The sequence below is a fragment of the Pteropus alecto genome, unplaced genomic scaffold, assembly GCF_000325575.1.
Source record: "Pteropus alecto unplaced genomic scaffold, ASM32557v1 scaffold251, whole genome shotgun sequence".
NCBI classification, from domain to species: Eukaryota; Metazoa; Chordata; class Mammalia; order Chiroptera; family Pteropodidae; genus Pteropus; species Pteropus alecto.
The window spans coordinates 941,231-957,639 of record NW_006431048.1 but is presented as its reverse complement, the minus strand read 5'-3'; the positions used below and the strand labels follow the sequence as shown (position 1 = coordinate 957,639).

The following is a 16,409-nucleotide window of genomic DNA, read 5'->3' as shown; positions in this document are numbered from 1 at the left end:
CTAATTAGACACCCAGCCACCCTGCCTGGCCCCTCTCAGCCTTGAACTTCCCTGGAGAAACAAGAACCTGTTTCCCACATGTTGGTCTCTATTCTATTTCCCTGTCTATAATGATTCCGTGTGAATTCTCAAAGTCCCAGTGACCCCTCCACCCCTCAGCCTAACAGGACAAGGTGTGAGACCAAGAGGGCAACTCAGTGGCCCCAAAATGTCAAACAAAGCAGGAGAGGAAAGATCCACATACTTGGGTTCTAGAAGAAGGAATGGGGCAAGGACTCAAGACAAAATGATGAAAAGGTTGTAAGCGGGCCCCTTAAATATGAGGCAGTTTTAATCCTAGTAACACACAGAAATTTTCTTTTTTCTTCACTTTGCATTATGCATTTTCTCCTTTTGTCTTGCAGAGAAGAAATCTGTAAGCCCATCTGCCAGCCCAGGTGAGTGCCTTTTTTTCCTATAGTGTGCATCTTAGAAAGGAAATTCTTTTCATGACAGAAATTTCATGTTCTACATTCCCTGCTGAAGGTCACAGTACCTTCTCTGTGTCAGCACTTGTGAACCAGAACTGGTTGCTCCTCAACACAGCTCAGAAAAGTTACAAAACTGCATTTTTTGTGTATTTGCCATTTGAAGCAACTGGTTAAGTCAGAATGTAGACCGTGTTTTCCATTTTTGCTGAGTAGTGACTGAACTGCAAAGACATGAAAGCCACCAGTTCTTTCCTTCAGTGCTATATGGAACATGCTGATGTCATGGGACAAACAGAATCAGAAGGCTCTTTTTTTGAAAGGGGATAATTGGAAATGCCAGTAAGACTTCGTCCTTAATTTTCTATGAGTAAAAAGTAAAATGTCATCGTGATTTATAGTTATAGACCCCTTTAGCATATACTTATCCTTAGATCTTCAAATAACCTTGTGAGGTAGATCTTAACTGTAATTACCTTATAGGTGAGGAAATTGAGGCTCAGAGAGGCCAAGCGAATTTCCCTGAATTACGCACGCAGCTAAGATGTGGTAGAGAGGGGAGAAGCGCCCAGATTTTCATTGCCCTGGCTCAGTGCCCTTCTCACATCCCAACATGTGTTGTCTTCCAGGAATTCCCTTTTGCCGAGTCTTTCCCTTCTCTACTTCCCTATTCACTTAACTCTCGGCCCCACCTGTTCTTTCCATGTGGCTTACAACAGCTGTCCAGAGCCGGCTTCAACATGGCCCTTCCTTGGCCCAGTTTTCTATTGTTTATAATAAAGGACAATATAAGCAGTGTAAAATTTGAGTGGGAGAAAGTTTTGATAGACTTAGTTGGTGAGAGAAGGAAAAGCTATGCAGAGAGAATCAGAAATCCACTGGCATAAACAATTATAATGTTCCCTTTTATTCACTTATTGTTTCGACTCATCTTCAAGCCAGAGAGCTGTCTTATTGACTTTTTTTCCTTCTGCTTCCCAAAGTTAATGAAAATGTCCTTTAATTTTCTGCTCTGCTTTTTTTTCTCAGCTAAGCAACATAATCTCTCTTTCTCAGTATTCTCAATCTTTATAAACTTTTTAGAGACATGAGCTTGATTCCTGGTTTAGACACTTTCCAGTGTATACCTGGGCTTTGTTGCTCTGTGACACATGTGTGATCATCTTGTTTCCCTGAGTGCTGTGGAAATTCAAAGTGATGACACACACGGAGTCCCAGGCACAAGCCTCCCTTGTAGCGGGTGCTGGGTGACTCTGGGGTCCTCTCCACCCAGCAGACCTCCCTCCCCTTTCCTGCAGTTGTCTGCTATCAGTCCAACCGCGATGAGCTCCGGCGTCGCATCATCCAGTGGCTGGAAGCAGAGATCATTCCAGACGGCTGGTTCTCTAAAGGCAGCAACTACAGTGAAATCCTAGACAAGTACTTTAAGGTAATCCAGAGTTGGGGTCAAAGACTGGTCAGTCCCAGAGAAAGGGAGATGTCCTCTCCCATTGCCTGGTCGCATCTTCCCCAACCACGAGGAGTGTAAACCTGTGCAGAGTCACGGTGTGCTTCCTCATCGCAGATCATTCCGTGGAGCTGAGACAGTTGCCTTCTGACCAGCTTGGTCAGTGGGAGTCCAGCAGTAGAACCTCTGGGATCTAACACATATGTGCCCTCTGGGCAAATAAAACCACAAGGTCTTAGAGAGCCTGTCCATGAAAAATATGGCCAGTAAGACACCTTATAGATCTGGCTGTCCATACGAATTATCTCCTGATCTCACCCAGAAACAGGACGCTTCAGCCTCTTTCTCACCCACTTTGACATTTCTCCAAGTCATTAACTTGGCCTGCAGAGCTCCTCTTCATCTGAGAAGAGGCAGTGGACTGGCATTTCATGGGCCCAGGATCCTTCATGAACCTAGATATTGCTGCTCCCTTCATATTTAGTTGAAGAGGCATATCGTTCCAGTTAGGGACGGGAGAGATGCTGATTTCAAAAAGGAAAATAAAGGAGGAGGTAGTACTTAGAAATGAGCAGGGCTCCAATGGCATGGAGATCTTTCAGAGAACTTGAGACAGTTGTTGGAAGAAGCAGTTAAAGGCGCTCTTCCAGTTGATGGATGAGGACAGACGCACACATATATATGTACATCACACTTAGAGATGAACGTATCAAATGCAATAGTGCACACAAACACTCACACCACTTACAGAGAGGTGCACGCCCTACAGAGATACAGCCTCCTCACAGACACACATTCAGTCACCAACATTCCCACATAAGCACAAAAGCCCCTTCACTTACAGACACACATCTGGGTCGATGCCCTCAGACGCTCATGCCCAGACATAGACGCCCTTGAGCACCTCCAGGGCCTGCCATCCCAGCGCCCAACCAGCCTGAACTCAGGAGCAACCCCAGATGCACGAGAGACTTCTTGGCAGCTCTGTGGCCACCAGATGTGGTCAGCACCATTGTAGTCTATGGAGTCCTCTTTCTAACTGATGTTATGGACGCAGATGGAAAACATTGGATTGGGCTGAAATAGGGTAGTCATTTGAAATTCACTTGTGTTATTGTCTTTATTTTTATTTTTTTGTGTATGTATGTGTTATTGTCTTTAGATAGAGAGTTCTCTCCTCTATGGCAGAAAGTATATCTCTTTGGATTCCACATGTTTGAGATGACAGGTGGGTGAGAAAGCACAGCCCTTCTCACTCTGTCCTCTGTCTTGACCACTCCCACATTATAGAGCTCTGGGGGCAGGGGGTGGTCACTCACCTACAGCAAAACACATCATAGTGCTGAACCAGGAGAATTCGACATGAGCAGAAAGTAACTTAAAATGATTTCTCAAAAGCTGAGTGAGTGGCACCTGCAGGGTGTGCTGTGAGCAGGGACTTTGCCATGGCCATTACGGCATGGAAATTGTGGGGCCCAAGACAATCTTTCTGAAGGGCCTCAGGATCTCATAGCCATTCGTAGTGGCTCCTTGGTGGCACCCTGTCCTGGACATCACTGACACCGGCTATTAATTTGATTCCTAGGCATCTAAGTCCCAAACCCCTCTCGACACAGGGCAACCTCTTCTGACAGGCTCCTGTCGGAAACCTACAAGTCCCCTTGAGTAAGTAGCTTTTCTCTAGGACATTCTCACTGCCAACCAAGGAAGTTCGATCATCACTGACACAGCACTCACTCTTCCCAGACACTCTGGCAGTGTCTTCCGAGCCGGTAGGGATTCCACTCTCCACCTTTTGATGATTATCTGAGTCCCGTGTGGTGCAGTCTTCAGCGTCCCTCCATTAAGCTAACAGCTGCTTGTTGGTGAGAGATCTGATATCTCACAGATATTGTTTCTGACCCAGTGAATTGACCTCTAGCCCAGCTGGCATTCCTTTTATCAAAATTAGTTGAAAAGCAAATGTAATCAGAATCTGGGTAAGACCAAAATCAGACTGTCCCTTCAACTGGTGATTCAGTCACTATCTGTTAGGTGAAAGTGTAGCAGAATGAAGGGAAGACTCGGGTAAAAAGCGCCTTTCATGGCGCGTGCATGCGTGCACGCACACACACAGACTCCTGGTGGCCAGGGCTGAAACTGGAGCCAGCCTTCTTATCTCCCTTCCCCAAGTATTACGTTCCCCGTTGCCCCAGATGCTATGCATGGTGAGCACCTGGCCCAGCCCAAACAGTCTCCAAACTTGCAGTAAACCCCTAAATGTGGGTCTCGTGACAAATCTTCCTGCCTTTTAACAACACTATGGTTACACAGAAGAAAAGCCTTATCTCAAGTATATAGCTGGGAAATGCAGGTATACACAGGCACTATGCCTTTGTAAATGGTTGGTTGAACAGAGGTCAAGTGAATTAGGTTGACTCATGGTCCAAGTTCACGACCCCTCAGGCAGGCCCCATAGTCATTCCAGGCTGTTTCTGGGGCAGGTAACAGACCTCTGTTTTCCTGTGGATTCCACATACAAATCTGGCCTGAAGAAGCCCAATAGAGCCCTCATGAGATGAGTGTAGGCAGGCTGGCACCTCCCTCAGCTTCAGCCCTGGATTCTGGTCCCACCGAATGTGAAGCAGGTGCACTTAGCACTGCCCTTTGGGAGCTGCCTGAGTTGTAGTTGCTGGGTTCCGGGTGCCCCTGGTACCCTCTGGGTCTACAGCCATTGCTGGACTGTTCCTCCCCCCGACACTCCCCCTGTATTCAGGCCCTGATGGTGCTGGGGTCTGTGAGTAGCTCCGCTCTGTCCAGTATTTGCAACATCTGGACTCGAGAAAGCCCCATGCTGCTAAGAATGGTACCTGGCCAACCCGATATCATTTCTCTCCATTAACTGATCAAACCTCACAAGGTGAACATTTAGGGAAGTTTCCTCAGAGTGAGTATATAGTGACTGGAATATCTGAAACTTGTTCCTAGGAATTGGGACAAGAATGATGAATAGGTACTAAACAAGAGCCTATATCATTGCCTTGCACATTCCCGTCATTGTATATGCAAGGGAAAGATTTTCAACCTTAGAGTGGAATACATGTGACCCTAACAGTTACGGAAGGAAAGTCAGTGGCTATTATCTTTACCTGTTACCTAGAAACCTGGATGTATAATGGGGTTACTTCCCAGGGTGGGTATAGGAAGCAGTCTTGGAAAAGAATTTTGGAGAAAAAAGATTTTTCCCCGTGGGAACCATTTAAGAAAACAGCAGTATCCAATTTGGAATTTGATCAGAACCTTGAAATTGACACCCTCTTCCTGCAGCTCGGTCTGGGTGTCTTCAATGGTCCCAGAAGGCTAAAGTCTCAGTTTAGCATCTTGCCAAAGTAGGAACAATGCCTGAGCTTGCTACACCCTCACCTCATGCTCACAGGATATCAGCTAGGTCGTGAGGGTATCCTGAGCTGAGTAAGTCAAGGACCGGTGCACATGTCTGTAGTGGGGCCCACAGCATTGGGCAAAGGAGGGGGCACTTTGCACCACCTCCATCTGCAGGTTATCAGTGCAGGCCCTTTACCTTTGACTTCTCACTGATGTGGTCGGTTAGGGGCGCCAGTGTGAAAATTAAACACTGAGAGTGGCCAGGGAGGCCGGCAATCAGGCAGCAAGAAATGGTCCTGTGATTCCCAAAGTGAGCACTGAGGGCCACTGGTGTCATCATCTCACAGCAGTGTGGCACAAATACACATCCTGGGCTCCACCACAGAGATTCTGACTCTCAACTTTGTTGTTATATGTTTGTTAACGTTTGAGAATGAGACATGGTGGCTGGACCGATCCCAGGGTGCAGTCCAGACTGTGGGACTGTCAGGAGTGGGGTTGCAGAGCATTCTCAAGCTCCCCAGACCTGACTTCTCGGGCAGCACAGGCCTGTCTGTCCTCCTGAGGGGGAACTGAGTTTGAAAGGCCCCCAATGACCTCTGCCCAGGCACTTTCACTCACATCTTTGGGTGCAGGTACCTTCGCTGGTGCCCTAGGACTTCAAGCCTTTGTTGCTATAGCTCTCGTAGGCCAGGGCAGGGTTGGAATATGTCAAGAACAAGAGGAACCAGAGATAGGTTGAGCCAAGTGGGGGAATTGATGGAACTGGGTTCTACAACATTTTCTTGAAAGATCTCTTCATCGCCCTTCTAGAACTTTGATAATGGTGACTCTCGCTTGGACTCCAGTGAATTCCTGAAATTTGTGGAGCAGAATGAAACCGCCATCAACATCACCACCTATGCAGATCAGGAGAACAACAAGCTACTCAGGTGAGTGGAGTTAAGGGATGCAGGGAGTGGTCCACGAGGGAAAGGCTGGATAGGAGAGGGGATTTGAACCCTTTCTACCTGCAAAGGAGCCACCAGTGCCAGTGCGAAGTAAAAAAAGCAAAATAGGAATTCTGTCCTGGTCTATTATGTGATCATTACAAACATTATGAACTAATAGATTGAGCAGCACTGGTATTTGATCAAATAGTTATTGTTTTTGGCTAGAACTTGCAAGGAATATAAGAATATAATTTTAAAATAAATTACCAAGGTCGCCTCAGAGCAAAGTTGTTTCTGAGTGTTGTGGGTAATGTTTTAATGGCTAATTTTCTGAAGGAATTACTTTAATGTATCACTTAACTGTAAATCTAATATATAGCTTTAGTTCTGATTTTTAAGATAACTGGTGCAATTTCCTGTAGAGAACCCTAGTTGTTATAAATGTGAGCATGTCCCTCTCCTTCTCTGGTATTAGTCCACAGTAAATGTTAATAAAAATGAACTAAGAAACTTCTGGTGTGATTCTAGTACACTGGTAAGAATTAAAAATAGTTTAAGCAGCTCTTCATTCAAAAGAAGTATAAAGCATGAAGCCCAGATTCTATACGGATTCTTTCTTAATAATAGTCCATCATTTTAAAGTATAGTATCTGAGAATTCTTTATATTTTGATAACCTAAAATTAGACAATATTTTATAAGTTTACCGTTTGATCCTCATAACATCCCAGTGAAGGAAGACTCCTTGTCCCCATTTTACAGATGAGTAAACAAGCGCAGAAAGGTTGAATAACTAGCGCTAGGCCATTTGGGTAGTGATTAAGCTAGGGCTTAAATCCAGGCTATGGGGAGAGTGAGGTAGCTGGTGTTCTATAAAACTTTTCTGAAACATCTCTTGCTAGAATGGTAATAGTGGTGAGGTTTGCTGAATTCCATATTCTTCGAAGTCACACATTCCTTTCATATCATCTATTTCTCTTCTGTTTCAATTTTCCTAGTTTGGTTGGCTTGACATTTATACTATGAGGAAAGGCAATTATGGGTGGAAGATGTGCAGATATTGAAACATTTGTCAATCAAAGTGGACAAGACTATTCAGGAAACTTTTGTCATTTGGGAAGGAACATTTGAACGGCTCGATGGATCTAACATCTGGTATAATAACCAAAGGTTGGATGCTTACAGGAATCAGAATGGTTAATGATTGTGGGAAGTCAGTGTAGAGAGAAACTTTCTCCATTGACAGTTGCCTTCTTGGCCTCCTCTGGAACCCCAGATGTATATGATCCTGGCTTATTTCCTTTCTTTGGGAGTGAAGCGGAGGTCTGGCTGACAACATATCTCCTGTGTTTTGTTTCAGAGGACTCTGTGTCGATGCTCTCATTGAACTGTCTGATGAAAATGCTGACTGGAAACTCAGCTTCCAAGAGTTCCTCCAGTGCCTCAACCCATCCTTCAACCCTCCAGAGAAGAGTATGCTTAACCTGAGAAATAAGGAGTTGTAGAGAGTGGGAGCATTTTGAGGGAATTGATGGAATTATCCAGAGCTTGCTAATAAAATTCCCCTTCCATGAGTCGAGATTAGGCCCCAGCCCATCATCTCCATGGTGATGTTCAGGTCTCAAAACCTCTGGGTTGATGGTAGCATTTGCTCAAATATAGTGCCTCTGAGGGGCAGGCAGTTCTTGTCTAGGAAAAGGGTAAAGTGCACAGACTGTAGCCAAGACACTGTGTTCCACCTTCACTCTAAACTGTTGTCCCTTATTTCTGGTGCCAACAGAGTGTGCCCTGGAGGACGAAACGTATGCAGATGGAGCCGAGACCGAGGTGGAATGTAACCGCTGCGTCTGCGCCTGCGGGAACTGGGTCTGCACAGCCATGACCTGTGACGGTGAGCTGTGCCTCAGGCGGGAAGAAGGAACAGCCAGGAGGGAGCTTCCTTCATGAAATCACCACAAGAGGAGTCAGGGTGGGGATGTTGGAGAAGAATACAATGGCTGGGAGCAAGGAACTTGAGGAGAAAGTGACAAATTCAAACTTGTAAGGTCAGAGTTCCCAGGGAGCAGTAGTGAGGGCAAAGCATTTATCCCAGACACATAAAGTTTGAAAATCACTCCAGAGCTCAGAACAAAAGAGGTTCAAGACCCAGGGAAAGATCGAAGGTTAATACAAGATTGGAATAGAAATAATAATAAAAGCAAACGTGTGTTTAGTGAGAACTGTGTGCCAGGCACTCTTCTAAGCACTTTACATATTAACTCATTTAACCTTTATGACAACTTAGGAAATCCTTTATCTAAAAGACTCCTTGATAGACAAAATGACGACTCCTTGTCATCTGTCCTCAGCAGTAAAAGGAAAAATGTTTGTAGACCCTCTTTGAACTAACAGAATTGGGTAATACTAAAAAAAAAAAAAAAAAGAGAGAGAGAGAGAGAGAGAAGTTTGAAGTAGTTGAGACATAGAGTGGGTTGGGGATATAGAGATGTTAGAGTTTGGGGGCCAGTGAAGAAGCCCAAGAGTATGTTGGAACCACTAGAGTCTTATCACGGTCTTGAGCTACAGTGATGTCAAAGATAAGAGGGACTCTTTAATCAAAGCTGAGCCCTAGTATTCAGATAGAGGCAAGACATAAGAGTGAAGCCAAGTCACATTCAGTCTGAGAAAAATGGTCACTTGGAAGGAATCAAGCCCAAAATTTATACCAGGTGGACTGAACCTAAAATTATATCTTAAAAAGTCAAGAGATAAGAAAGAGCAGGGTGGTTCTAGGATCATGTTCAAGGTCAAGTAAGCTGGTAACTGGAGACAGAGGTCAAGAACCCAGGAAGAGTTTCTTCTAGACAAGAAGCCCAGGCAACACCAATAGTACTAGTAGAACTCAGTACTAACCAAGGGATGTCTAGTCTCCCACTGCCCAGGACCAAGTCTCTTCTCAGAGTGGGAGAGCGGGAGACCAACCTAACTCCAGAGACAAGTGGAAGAGCAGGAAGAGGCTATTTAGAGACTAGAAATGCCTCAAAGTTGCTGAAGGCCAAAACTAAGCCAGGGTAGCCAGGCCGAGCACACAATAGCTACTGAAGCCAAGAGAGAACATCTCAAAACAGTGCCCAGCCTACCCCAACCAGGAAGCACCCTCTACCCATCTTCCCAAAACTTGCTGCAGTAGCTTTCCACACCTAACTGCTCCTAGCTTTGTAAAGGTAGCCATCCATTTCTAAGATGGAGGCAGTTGGTAAATGGCTGATTTATGATCATCTAGATAATAAGCCTCATCACATGCAACAGACAAAATCCAGATGATTGCACCCATGGATGATGCCCGTTTCCACAGATACACTAGACTGTTTATCCTCACTGGATGGCCCGGGTTCAGAGCTCTACAGTATAAAGAGCACTCGATGGTGGTGCCCCAGAGACCTGAGCACGTCTTAGTGTGTGGGCCATGGATCTGAGAGGACATTGTAGTGGTGGCATCCCAAGGCATTTTCAGGTCAGTACCTGAAAGTTAGTCTGGTCTTAGATCACAAATGGCAATAGAGCAAAGAAGAAGAGGCACTGAGATGTGAAGCCAGCTGGGGCCAGAGCTGAGAGAAACTGCCATGAGGGGCAGCCTAATGCTGAAGTCGGGAAGGTGTGACTGAGCAGTGTTTCCTAACAAACTCTTTTTTGATAAACATACAGGTTCCTGAGCTTCATCCTAAACGTACTGAATCAGAATCTGTAAAAGAGCAGCTTGGGAACCTTTGTTTTTAAGATGTATTCTAAGTTTTCTTTTTTAATCACTATGTAAGTTTGGGAAACATAGCTAGATGCAGTGGTTATTAACCCCAGCTGTACATTAGAACCACCTAGAGAGTCCTTATAAAACCCTAGTGCGTAGGCCCCGCCTCACAGTAATTAAATCAGAGTCTCCAAAGGTGGAATCTAAGAAATTATATTTCTAAATGTTCTCCAGGACATTATGAGGGCACATGAAGGTTGAGAATCACTGACCCAGAAGAACTTCCTGAGTCAGGATCCAGATTTTATCCGTAGCTCTTCCTGCAGGCTCAGCTCCTGGCATGGATGCGCTGGAGCAGTTGAAGGCAGTAGGAATGCAAACCAGAGAAGAGTGGGGTAGATTTCTTTGCTTACAGTGAGTTACTTTGGAGGTGTCAGTAGCACTTGGACTCTTCATATTTGTAGAAATTCAGGTAGTTCCCCTCTTCCACCATTTAAATGGGAGATAAAATTAAGAACTTAGAAAGTAGATATTTGTGGGATCCCCAACTGGCTCGCCTCAGCCACCACTGCTCTGAGCCTTGGTTCTTCTTATAGGAAAGAATCAGAAAGGGGCCCAGACCCAGAGAGAGGAGGAGATGACCAGATATGTCCAGGAGCTCCAAAAGCACCAGGTGAGTTGCAGCCTCCATGCTGGGTCAGGTATCTCTGCTGCCACCAGGCCCTTCCACCACTCAGGCATTGCCTGATGTTTCAGGGGACCAAAGAGATACACTCTGTTTAATATAATAGGTCCTGGATAATATATCTATAGTATCAAACCAAGATACAGTTCCCTGATAGGGTCTTTGCAGGGTCCTACAAGTCCCAGCAAGTGTGGGTTACAACTTGGTAAATTGCTTTATAAGTAAGAATCAGACAGGTGGTGATTTGCAAATGGGTTGGAAGTGGTTTGCAAATGAGTACAGTCTAAAGAAGTGTTACTGTTTCCCCGTCGTGGCCCGTGGCCAATGCCCAGACCCAAAGCCTATGAGCTCCAGGAGGGCAGGCTCTATAGCTTGCTCACCATTGCATCCCTGCATTTAGCACAGGTATGTAGTTGGCTTTCAATGAGCATGAAATTAATGGCTTTGGACTCCAGCAGAAAGGATTAAACAGCCAGGAATTGACAAACACAGAGAACTTCAAGGTTCTGCTTCCTGGAGACTGGAGAAGATAATAGGAAAGAATTCTGTTAATGAAAGTTGAAGGCCTTCTTGGGGCAAAGGTTCTTAGAAGAATAGTGGTCCACTGGCATATTTTGCTAAGGGCCTGGAGAGAAAACATGGGTATGCTGGACTCCCAGGCCTGTCTTTTCACTGGTTCACCAGATAGTCTTAAAGGATATTGCACTTTAGATCACCTGTCAGAAGCCTTCTCTCTGACAGAAGATTTTAAGGAATATTACAATCACAAGAACTGCTAAATTATTGAGATAAAATATTTGACTTGAAAATCAAGAACTGTTAACAATAATTGCTCAAAAATAACAATTGCTCATATTTGATTTTCATATGAATTTTGTCATTATTGTGACTGATAATGTAGAAACCTTATGTTAGTTTTTTAAGCAAAAGCAAAATCTCCTATCCTTCTGTATTTCCACATTTCAGCAGCCTTGAGTCTCCAGATGAGTACCACTCCACAACAGCAAAAGAACTTCCTAGGAATTCCTTCTATCTAGGGTGGAGATATGATCAGGGTAGATAGTGGAAAGTGAATTATAATAGCTCTTATTTTTAAGGATCTCTGTCTTATGTGAGTTTCTGCAGAAGCAGATGCAAAGGCAAGGACTCAAGTACAAATAGTTTATTTGGGAGGCAATCCCAGGAAACACCAGAAGGGAGTTGGGAAGTGAGCCCAGGAAGGGAAGGAAGCAATAAAGAGTGTGTATTTAGGAGAGTTACCACTGTGGGCAAGTGGAGCTTAGTCCTGATGCGGAACTCTGGGAACAGTCATACCATGCTGGAGGGGGAAGGCAACTGGGTACACGAGAGTCAGTCAACCATTGGCTGAGGGCTGCCACCAGCAAACCTAAATTACCTGGCATTTCTGGCCTGCCAGTATGTGTGGGCGAAACAGGCCCAGAAGCCAAAGAAAGCCTCAAGCAAAGAGATGCAGTTGCTGGCAGTCAGAAGCCATGCCAGTGTACTGACATGGTGAAGACAAGGGGCCATGGATAGGAACCATACAGTGTCTTCTAGATGCTAGGCACTGTTGCTGCTTGGTGCTTCTTACTTCCTAATTTTTGTATTGAGATATAATTCACATATAAAATTCACCCTTTTAAAGTTTATGGTTTTTAGTATATTCATGAGATTGTCAACCATTATCACTATCTAATTTCAGAACATTTTCATCATCCCCAAAAGAAACCCCACACCCATAGAAGTCATTCTACATTCTCTCCTCCCCCAACCCCTGGCAACCACTAATCTATTTTCTAACTCTATAGGTTTACCTGTTTTGGACACATATAAGTGGAATTATATAATATATGGCATTTTCTGTTTGACTTCTTTCATTTAGCATAATGGTTTCAAGGTTTATTCTTGTAGCATCAATCAGTACTTTAATCTTTATGGCTAAATAACATTTCATGGTATGGATATATCACATTTTGTGTATCTTCATCAGTTGATGGGTATTTAGGTTGTTTCTACTTTTTGACTAATGAATAATGCTGTCATGAACATTCTTGTACAAGTTTTTGTGTGGAAGTGTTTTCACTTTCTTGGGTATACACCTAGGAGTGGAATTGCTGGATCATAGGGTAACTCTGTGTTTAATCTTTTGAGGAACTGCTGGAGTATTTTCCAAAGTGGCTGTACCATTTTACATCCTCATCAGCAGTGTTTTAATTTCTCCGCAAACTCAACATTTGTCGTCATTGTCCGTTATTTATTTTAGCCATCTTAGTGGGTGTGAAGTGGCATCTCATTGTAGTTTTGCATTTCCCTAATGATTGATGATGTTGAACGTTTTCTCCTGTGCTCATTGGCCATAAGAATGACTTCTTTGGAGAAATGTACCACCATTGTAAGAGGGGGTACCTTATTACCTCATATTTTAGTTGAAGACATAAAGGCACAGAAGGTTTTATAGTATGCCCAAAGCCTCCCCAAAAGTATCACAGTCACAACTCAATCTCAAACCTCCAGAGCCTGCTGCTCTTAATGCTTCTCTGCACTTGGGTCAGGACATCTCGTAGCACTTCCACTTAGTATCCTGTTTGTCTTTTTTAATGGGGAGAATAATGTCTGACCTGATTGTTTCATGGGAGTACTATGTCATGAATAAGACATGATTCTTGCCCTCATATTGTTTGCCATCCACAAAGACAAATAGACAGAACTAAAATTCAGCATAGATGTGTATCTGTCAATGCTATACAAAGTCTTGAGGACTAGATAAATGTCAATAATATTTTTATATTTCATAATGCTTATTTTCTCTTGCTTCTCAAAGGAAACAGCTGAAAAATCCAAGAGAGTGAGCACCAAAGAGATCTAATGAGGAGGCATCTGGCAATGGTGTCGAGAGCCTGGCACCTTCTCTTCTACTTCAGTGCTGAGTCCAGTATACGCAAGTGTCTGCTACAATTGCCAAATCACCAGTATTTGCTTGTATAGCAATGAGTTTTATTTTGTCTATTTGTTTTGCAATAAAGGAAATGAGGGTGGCTGGCTAGGAAGGGAAGGGCCAAAGCCTTCCCTTCTAGGAGTGCTTTGAGAGAAACTGTATAAATGGAGCTCGGGGGCTGGAGGCAAGTGAGGAAAGTGCATCAGGGTTGGGAGAGGAGCAGACCCAGATCTGAACCACTTCTGAGTCTACCAAAGCTATAAACACACTGCATGGAGTGCAAGCAATGCCAGAGAGAACTTAACTGTCCCTAAAGGAAAGGTTTGGGAAGCTCAGTGGAGAAGAATGTATTCTGCTTCCAGCCCTTTCCACTGCCATCAACATAACAGACTCCAGCATCTGTGCTTCTCTTCATGGCCCCAACCACTGCCTCTAGATACACGGCCATCCTGCTGATTACCCAGTGTCCCTCAGACTTGATGGAGTTTCTGGGAGGGTGCACCCAAATGATGCAGATACTTGTGTACTTTCAGCCCCTTAGAGACCTAACCAAATTTTAAAAATACTTTTTACCAAAGGTGCTATTTTTCTGTAAAACTTCTTTTTGGCAAGTTGACTTCATTCTTCAATTATAATCATTATATTATTGTGTTTTTTTTTTTAATATTTTATTTTCTTGACTAGAAATTAAGCTTTTGTAATTATTTCTTCATAGCCCTATCATTTCAGAGGTGGGAGAGTTTGGGGTTCTTCCTGGTGCAGGGACTGCTATAACCCAGACTTCTCCTACCCTGCCACATACTAGCTGCAGCCCAGAGTTCCCCCGTGGATTGCAGTTGTTCAGCAGTCAGTCTGGAGGAGCAGCAGGCACCTCAGATAGAAGCCAGGGGAAGAGAAGTGTCTCCATACAAAGCTTTCAAGATTAGAAAAGCTAATTTGTTTTCATTTATTCTGATAAGCTCATGCAAATCAGTATTGCAAAGAATGGAGACAAGCGCAGCCAAGTAAGACTTAGCTATTCCAGCCTATCAATATGCTCACTGATCCACCACTAACTAGGAGAGTGACTGTGTCCCTGTCTTCTCTTATTTCTGGGCCTCACTTTCCTCAGTGAGTAGGTAGGAATGCATTAACCTTTTGATTTCATAAATGGTAAGTTCTGTGGTTCTGATCATTGGTCCAGAGGAGACAGGTTCCTAAGATTTTCCTTCCTCTCCTTAGGATAAACGAAACCTTGTTGTTATATCAAGAAGAGTCAGGCAGCCAAAAACACGATGACCAAATTTGCCCGCAGTCTGAATGGCCCCACAGGTTGTGCTGTGATGTAGAGTCCTCTCGGGTAAAGCCTGCCCAGGAAGAAAGTGGGAAAGAACCACTCCACTTTGTCTTCACTATTACGTTTCCTTTTTGACCTTGGAAACCGAATTGGCTTTTCCTTTAGAGAAGATAGACAAAAAGAGGTTTAACATTTCAAGAAGGGAAAAAATGGAAATCAAATCTTAAAATTGTGATTGGGGGAAGTCAGATATTCCTGTGTCTTTTGGCCTCTAGGATTATTAACCCATTCGATACCATATTTAAGATCCATTTGGAATAATAAAGATTAAAAACTTGACATAAGATCTCATTTTCAGAAAGCACATTACAGACCACCAGAGGGAAATTATGTAGGTTGTATGCGCAGGCAACTCTGAAAGATGTGCTGAAAATGGAATTTCTTCTAAACAATTTTCCTTGCTGTCTTTTGAAAGGAGAACATTCCACTTTGTTTCAAATTCTGAGCTTTTATGTATCATTCCACTTTAAAAGCTCTTTTCAAACCCCATAGGTGCAGTCTGAAATGCACCTCCTGTCCAAGTGCCTTGGAGAACACAACAGCACACCTTGATCAAGTTTTGCCAGCCCTTGGACACTATGGGAGAAAGGGCAAGAGTACCAGTTTAAAGCAAGAAGCCAGAGTGTCTCCCCGTCAGTTACATTTAGGACAGTGGTTGCCCTCCAAGAGTTACCCTACCCTGCAACATTGAATTCCCAAAAGCAAATCTGCATTCCTCCTGTAAATAGGAAAGCTATTGTCTGTACCATAGAATCACATGATCTAATGACCATCCATGAGAAGCTGCTAAATAGCCTAGTTTGGGGAATCTTGCATAGAGCTTTGCATGGAGCAAACAGGATTTAATTGGGTTCAGTTCCTCCAGCTCTCTAAAAGCACAGGGCTTAGACCACAAGCTTCCTTAGGCTTTCTCTGTGTGTATAAGGTTTTATAAACATTAATTACAGCCTCTGTTAAGATCCAGCGTCCATGGAAACCTCACATGCCATGACTCTGGACTCCATCACTGTTTGTGGAAAGCAGGGCTCCTCCACCTGCTAATAAGCCCATGTAAACCAGTCTGAATGTCTTTCTTTTACACTTATGTTTTTAAATAGTCAATTTTCAAGAAGCAATTTGAACAAGTTTCTGTTGCCTGTGTGTTTGTGAAATGTATTTAGTAGGCTTCCATATTGCATTTAACTTGTTTTTGTAACTCCTGATTTTTTTTTTTTTTTTTTGGATACTATTGATAAATAAAGGAATTAAAGTAACAGTTGTACTGGTTTCCTTCCCCCAAATAAAGTTGTGAGAACATTAACTATTTTCCTGATAAAAGTGGATTTGGGTTTCAGGAACCTTAAAAGAAGCCTGAAGAATTTCTCCTCATAAAATCTTGACTGCAGGTGGGAGGGAAAGTTTATGCAGGGACTGACAGAACAAGTTTATTTAAAAGAATGATAGACGGTGAGTCTGGGGTAAGAAGTGATAAGAAGTCAGGGAATATTCTTTTACTGGGAAGATGTTAAAACTAAATGACTC

The 16,409-nt window shown here is 43.6% G+C and overlaps 1 protein-coding gene across 1 annotated transcript in view; it reads left to right on the top strand.

Annotated features, from left to right (window-relative positions):
* The window catches only part of FSTL1 (follistatin like 1), a 51,582-nt gene extending 35,569 nt beyond the window's left edge, over positions 1-16,013 (top strand). The window contains exons 5-11 of the mRNA XM_006905544.3: positions 405-437; positions 1,766-1,896; positions 6,091-6,209; positions 7,569-7,681; positions 7,989-8,099; positions 10,529-10,605; positions 13,439-16,013. Coding sequence (XP_006905606.2) covers positions 405-437; positions 1,766-1,896; positions 6,091-6,209; positions 7,569-7,681; positions 7,989-8,099; positions 10,529-10,605; positions 13,439-13,483 — 629 coding nt within the window. The 3' untranslated portion in view covers positions 13,484-16,013. The remainder of the gene's footprint in view (positions 1-404; positions 438-1,765; positions 1,897-6,090; positions 6,210-7,568; positions 7,682-7,988; positions 8,100-10,528; positions 10,606-13,438) is intronic.
* The last annotated feature ends 396 nt before the right edge of the window (positions 16,014-16,409 follow it).